Source organism: Ornithodoros turicata, chromosome 10 (genome assembly GCF_037126465.1).
Source record: "Ornithodoros turicata isolate Travis chromosome 10, ASM3712646v1, whole genome shotgun sequence".
NCBI lineage: Eukaryota > Metazoa > Arthropoda > Arachnida > Ixodida > Argasidae > Ornithodoros > Ornithodoros turicata.
In genome coordinates, this window is record NC_088210.1 from 2,657,508 (window position 1) to 2,664,973 (window position 7,466).

Here is a 7,466-nt window from a genome sequence, read left to right on the forward strand (position 1 = left end):
GCACTAGGAGCTGAATCATCTACAAGGACTTAAAGTAGCACAGAAGTCATTTTTACCACCCAGTTTTCTTCTTACAAAACTATTAAGTTTGCCAGTAAGATGCACCATGCGAAGTAATTTACACCACAGAGTCATAATTATCGCAGAAATTGAATTTAAAATACGCCGCAAAAAGCGACCGTGCGCAACGGTGGTGAAGAGCAGTACCAGCCTGTGATCTGCCTGGAACCTCGCGCTGACGCTATAAGGAGAACGCTCGCTGATTGGCCTAGAAAAATGTTGTCTGCTACTCCGCTGTCGTCTGCTACTCGGCTGTTCGGGGTTCTGATAAAGCCCTTCTCCTTGCTCGGTAATGCTTCGGCCGCTCCTTCTATCCCCAATTCTCCGGGAAAACTGGCAAAACAGGTTTACGGCGGCAAAGGGACAAAGCGCTGACCCCCACTGATCGGCAAACCAGAACGAGTCTCCTTATGCCGTCATCGGTGACGTGTCATCATACCTCCTCATCCTCGTTATAGCTGGAGTGGCGAGTTAAGGGTGAAGGCGCGGAGCTATGTTTATGTAAGTTTTTTTTCTCGGAAACAAACTGCACACATCAAAACCTTTCGCGCTGTTCGGTATAATGACACACACACTTTCATCAGATGTCTTAATCTGAAATTTTTTTGGATGGCCCTCTGTACTCCTTTAAGATTACGTAAGAATGCATATTATTCTGTGCTAGTGCCATGAGCAACTGGGTCTATGTGACGCGTACAGACGTGCACAGATGGAGAGAGGACACCCTGAACGAGTTGGGAACAGAGGAACTAGTGTGCGAGGATGTGAAATAGGGATATGCTACGAGAGCAATAATAACCACCGCTTTGCCAGTGTTGTCACATACGTGTTTCTCGAGGTTAACACCCAGCTTTATCAGTATCAACTATAACGGCAAAATGCGGTAATTTGCAGGCTGAACGCGCGTAATGATGACCTATTGAGGCAGCCTGCTGTTCTGTGGTTCAACATGCACATACTCAAACGGACGGGAGCAGTGAGGGATATTTTTTTTATTTTCTTGTTGAATGCTCTCATGACAGCCTCCTATAAACATCTACCCGAGAAACGTCATCATGACGTTCGTAGGCACACCGAAACCAAAACAGATCGGAAGGGGACAGCTGGGTTCCAGGGGGTTCCACCTATTGAAAAAAAAAAAAAATAGGACCGAAGGTCGCGTCCTTTCAGAGACCATCGTAATCCCCTCAAGACCGTGGCTTTCGGGCGCGACCTTGTTCGCCACTACCTTTGAACATAGCTCAACTCTACCAAACTCGTGGCGCTGTCGAACATTATGAAGTCATGTGTTTACAAACAGGTAGAGGGCTATTGGTCCCTTAAAATTGAACTGGGCTGACGAGGACCCTTCCTTGGACGGCTCATCAATCGCAGCTAAACTAAAAGGACGTCCATGCGCGCATGTGCCTTCTGGAGAATCATCCCATTGTACTTGCGCGTCACATTGCCTTGGCAGCCCTACATCCAACTAAAGCTACTTTGGTAGTCGGGGACTAGATAACCGCCAAAGAGCTCGGAAGCTCAAAACGAAACCGAAACTTCTGAAGGTTCCCTCTGCTGCTTCCTGTATCATGCTGGACGTCACCGGCAGTATGGCGGGCTACCGGTAGTCTCGTGTGGGCCACCAGCTGCTTTTCGGGCACGCGCTGTTTGACTTCCTCGTTCCATGTTGACGACCAGCCATCTGTTTCGTCGATTTCGTTCTAAAATATTCGACAGACGTGAAAGCAAAACCTAGAGAAAGTCGTACCGAGGAATACCGGTGACGTGAAGTCCAGCGTTGCTGAACTGCTTTCCCGGAGCGCCTCATCACTCAAAGGAAAATATTAGTTTTGTAATTGTATGTGCCGCCGCTGGGGAGGGTGGGTGGGTGATAAACTGTATTCACTGAATTATCATACGGAACTGATCGATGTCGTATTGTTACCGCGACAGCTTTTTTTTTTTGTTGCGGAGCCTCCCTTTAAAAATCGTTTGCCACGTGCGGTTTCTGTGGTTCCGTCTTGGGGGTGTATACTCCAAAATGACAGCATAAAAAGATGGGCGTTTTGGCGCTGTCACCTGGCTTGTATGCAATTATTGAAGACTGACGCATGCTGTCCTTCTTCGTAGCGTGCAGCACTCCTAAGGATGACATCTCCGGTTGCCTGCATGAACTTGACAACTCCTCGTGTCATCAGATCCACGTCGACGCCATCGCACGCGTGAGCGTAGAAATCTTGACAAGGTTCGACTTTTCTGGGTATGCTTCGCAAGTATTGCTGCAGCCACTGACAGCCAGGACTGTGGCACTCCACGACGGCAGGTAGCGTCTGCTTCGAGGCTACGAGAACAAAAGCAACATTACACGGATTATAATCTATATGGTCATGTTTGGAGGTGCAAGATGAAACGGGAGGGAATATTGTGGAGACGTCCGGAGTCCCCCGCACCGGGGTACCGTAGGCATCGTCCAGAAAAATGTATGGGGAGTCTGTGTATATGAGTCCAGTCTTGGAGTTCGCAGGGCTACATCCCTAATGAGCCCCACCGTGGATGCCACCGTTACGTGCATTGATTTTTTAGTGAATCGTCTTTCACATTGCAAATCGTCATTCGACATTGTCGCATGTGACTCTAGCGTGCAATGACGAGCGTGATAGGGCCCGATTTTCTTCGGTCACACCCAATTCGCCTACGAAACATTTAAGGACCAATTTGCACTATTCCCGATTTCTCCCCGCATTCAAATCACCCATCACATTGTGTCAGGCGACGCCTACTTAGCATGTGTGATGCGAACATTATTTGAGTGCAACAATCAACTATGCGAAGCCCATTGGATGTTACAGTATATGGTACTTGAAACTAAATCGCGACGTACGTACGCTTGACGAACCTTTACACTTAACTGCGGACCGCTTGTTGTCTGCCGTTAAGGTGAGAAAAAAAAAGGAAAGAAAGAAAAAGGTAACCGAGAAATTCTCAAAATCATATGATTTCATACCGAACTACATACTTTGGAACATGACTAGATTCCGAGAAAGAGAATTTTACCAGAAATTCTGTATTCCCGAACATACATATAACACGGGCATAATGTGGCTTTCGTTGGTTTCACACATTACTCGTGACTGAAGTAGTGTCACGAAAACAGGGGGCAAATTACAACGCCTGATTTCAGGAACTGCGATCTACGGAACAGCGTTCGACGAAGTCGTCATGACGTTATTAGACTCGTGATAGGCCCCGCACATTGGAATTTGGGAGCAGCAGTTTGGCACGACAGGAGGACACGCGATCAAGCAGCACGTGTACTCCCAGGTTCTCATGTAACTGAATTCGGTCGGTTGCTTACCGATACACCTTTCCCACCGCAGGAGTAACACGACAAAAACCCAGTTTCCTATAATATAGACTAAGCGATCACAATCTGCACCTAATGAGGCACCTCTATAGCGTGCACATAGTTTACATTATGACATCTTGAGGTATAGCAGGATTTACTCATCGCCAACTAACTTCAAAGTACAAAGCCGAATACTGGACTTCCCCTTAGTCGGGGCATTGTCAGTGACGTTTGAGTCGGTCCACAAAGAAGTGGCGGAACCACGGAGGCAATCCTCCCACACACGCACACTCACACCAAAAAGAAAATATTGGTTTACACAGGGTGTGTGCAGATAAAGTATATAGCCCCACATTTTCGCAAATAGCGCGTTCCCTGCATACCGTACGAACTTCAGGCGGCGCACGGCGGAGCGTTTACGGGATGAAAATCGAACAGAAATCGTGGTAACCAAACTCTGCACAATAAAATCTTGAGCAACGCTCACTTCGCTCCGTGCGTTCCCAATGGGACATGGCAGTATAGCACAGTTGCAGCGCCCTACCGCTGGGATGTCACCCGAAACGGGATCTAGTACGCCTAGCGGTATCTAGACGCAACTGTGCCGTGACCGTCACATTGACATCTGCATAGAACAACCGGGATGCACAGGAAGCAACGTTTCCATGGGTAACTTTTTTTGTTAGGTGCAGTTTGGTTACTGCTATTTTTGGTTCTTTTTCGTGGCATAAATGCGTAATCTGGCACCACCGGTTCACCGGAAGTTCATGCGGTAAGCGGGGAACACCATACGTGCATAAATGTGGGACTACTTTATCTGCGCCCACCCTGTGCATGAGGTTTCCTTCTCTCCCATCTCCGACCATCCCCTCCCGTCCCCAAACCCATGGTCTGGATCCGCCCTGCCACAAAGAGACGTCATATTTGCTGACATTTAAAGGGCCTAAGAGACGCCTATTTATGAAGGATGGCTCACCAGGCTGCTCGCCGTGAAGGCCGCGGACGTGTCCCAAATATTCCGTGTGTCTCTTGACCATCACTTTCGGTTTGGACGTCAAGTAGACATAAAGGAGCAGGACGTTTAAAACGAGTAGCACGATGATAACCACGGAACCCATACGGACGAAGTGCCGCTTCCGTTCGCGAAGCTCCTGGGGAGTTTCTTCCGTAAAGGTGATGGTACCTTCCGCACCTTGCGTACCCCCACCTAAGCCGGACATGGAGGACAAATTGGGCACTATGGATAATTCATCCATGCTTCCGCGCAACTAGTTCTTTCGTGGACACACAGAGAGGCAAGCTTGGGTTATGTGTTCCTTTCTTGTTCTTCACCAGAGCGTACCAAAGCCACGAGAACTCCTTGATGACTTCTTCTTTATCGTGACAATGATGAGGATAACTGTTCGCTTCAAAGGGCAACAATACGAACTGCATTGGAGCCCGGCACGGGTCGACTTTTTCGGGCCCGACCAAGCCCGGGTTATGGAAAAATGGCCCGGCCTGGTCCTTCATGTTTTATGCGGCCCGGTCCGGCCTGTCGACTCAGCAAGTAGATCCTGGCAATGAAAAGATGATAAGAAGCAAGCGAGTTGGTGAAGTTAATGCGTGATGTAAAACCCTAGTAGACCCTACACGCTTAGAAATGAACTTCATCGCATAGCACGCTGCTACTCAACCATCATCTCGAATGATATCATGATCTGCCCAGATTTGTTGAAAACTGGAGGCGTACGCCTTCTTTCTGACACTTATGCTGTTCATAATTGTCACAAAAAAGCCGTACGCCTCCCGTTTTGAACAAATCAGGGCAGGTAACGATATCATTGGAGGTTATAATAATAATAATAATAATAATTTTTATTAGTGCCCAAGAACGGCCGCTAAGGCCTTGGTGTTGGCGCACACAATACACATAACTCACAGTAGATACAATACAGACATATATATAATACATATACAGTGGGATACAAACAGGGGTACATTACAAACATAACAGGCATACGTACTTACATATTTACAGACAAGTATACCAGGCAGTACATGCAATGAAATATCAGCAATAAAACTACAATACATAGATTACGCGCAGCTCATAAGTTATAAGATGGAATGAGACGATATACTGTACAAAACAAAGGAAATAATATCACGATTGAAAATTCACTGATGAAGGAAAGAAATAACGTCGCGTTTAAGGGATGCGCTGGAGGCGTGGAAAATATCACATGTGGGGGGAAGCGAGTTCAGAAGAATTTGGCATCGGGTAATTGGCATCGGGTAATTGGCAATTTGGCATAGTTGGCTAGGAGATTGAGCTCCAAAGGGAGATTGATTTTTGTACGTGCCATACCCTGCGAACAATCCTGAAACCGCTTACTAGAACTTGATATGCCATTCACCTTGATCATGATCAAAGAGACCAGTCGCTGTAAGCCAGCGGCGACAGCACTCCACAGTCCCAAATAATGACTGCTCACGGATGATATGTGCACGCAGCCCGGCTCTTACTGCCTGAAAAATAGCCATGCTCCAAACATCTGGGCCACCAAAGGCCAGCCGACACCGTCGAATCCAAATTTGGAAGTTGATTTTCGAAACCAGCAATGCTAATTGCTTCTGCTCTGCGCGTACGACCGACAACGGCTCCAGGTACCATTCGGTGGCCCAATCAGCTGCCTGGAGCCCAAATATTTGTGCCACCTTATACAGAAAAAACGGAATATGGCGCAAAAGACAAGGTTCTCAGACGTGCCACAATGGGGACAACCGTCCGTGCGACATGTCCGAAAACAGTGCAAACGTTCATGCAGTGGAAGGACACAATGGGCCAGCTTCAACTGGAGACTATTGCCCCGTGCATCACGCCAGCCAGCAGTGATACGCCGCCAGGCGAATTTCGTTGATACTGCTGGCCTTGCGGCAGCCGGTTGCATTCCGCTGTAGGCGGCGTAGAAATCACGGACGCTCCACAAGGAAATGTCTTCACCTGGGCATTGGACACGCGAGCGCAGCACAACAGCAACACTAGGACTAAAATAAGCATGGAGTGCTTCCACCCTGGGGCGGAGCTCGGAACTCTCTAGGAACCACCTGGCGGCGAATCCTTGGAAATACTGCGCTAACGCGGAGGCCGGGTGCTCTGACGCACGGAGCGCCCGAGAATACGCGATTGAAGCGCCAAACACTTTTTTGGCACAGCTGTTACACTCTAAGAAAAAAATGAGTACTTTTACTCCTTTTGGGGAGTAAATGCATTGCCACAAAAAATAGTCCCTTTCGGGAGTAAATGCACGGGAGTAAATGAATGTCACAGAGTGGAGACTGCATTTCACGCGCTTTCTAAGAGTCCCAGGTACATAATTCTTGTGCATGCATGAAAATACTTCGAAGCAAATTGTCAACCGCGATATATCGAGTTATATAAAATCTTGCGCCATAGATAGGGCACAATTTGCGAAGAAAGATGCGCTAACTGTTTCTTACTCTGTGTGGCTGGAAAATTGCTACGTTGGCTGAGTTATGCAGCCTTATGCCGTTCAAATTGACCAAAGGCACATACTTACGTAGACTGTTGCATTCAGGAGACCATTCGCGAAGTTCAGTGACAATTTGCAGTCCAGGGAGTAGAAGATGCAATTACTCCCCGTTTTACTCCTTTTTTCTTTAAGTGTACTTCCAAGCCACCCAGATCATTAACGGCTACAGCTAACAGCCAGACTCGAAAAGTAATCTGCAGGTCAACAAATTTAAGCTCTCACAGCACTACACCGGCTGAATACCCGAAGCCAGTTGACAGCTGACACCCCTGCACTGTCAAAAACAACACAAAGGATTTTAACCTGATGTCTTACAGGAACTTGAAACGGTGTAGCAGAGGTGGGCTGCGCATTTAAAAAAAGAGCGACACTTTTGGATCTGTTCAATCTTGCCCCAGAAACTGTACCGTAGTCTTCAAACGCTTTCAGCACAGGCTCTAGGGAACTCTCGCGCGGTAGTATGACGGAGACATTATCAGCGTACGCAAACACAGGCGGTGGGCATCTATTAGGTAGCTTTAGGACAACTGAGAGAGAACACA

General features: G+C 47.7%; 1 protein-coding gene across 1 annotated transcript; it reads right to left on the reverse strand.

Annotated features, from left to right (window-relative positions):
• Positions 1-1,055: 1,055 nt before the first annotated feature.
• LOC135370074 (uncharacterized) lies at positions 1,056-4,727 on the reverse strand. The gene is made up of 2 exons (XM_064603768.1): positions 4,365-4,727; positions 1,056-2,383 (listed from the first exon to the last, which is right to left on the reverse strand). Exons 1-2 carry the CDS (start codon positions 4,642-4,644, stop codon positions 2,118-2,120), a joined length of 546 nt encoding a protein of 181 aa, XP_064459838.1. The 5' UTR covers positions 4,645-4,727; the 3' UTR covers positions 1,056-2,117.
• Between the last annotated feature and the right edge of the window lie 2,739 nt (positions 4,728-7,466).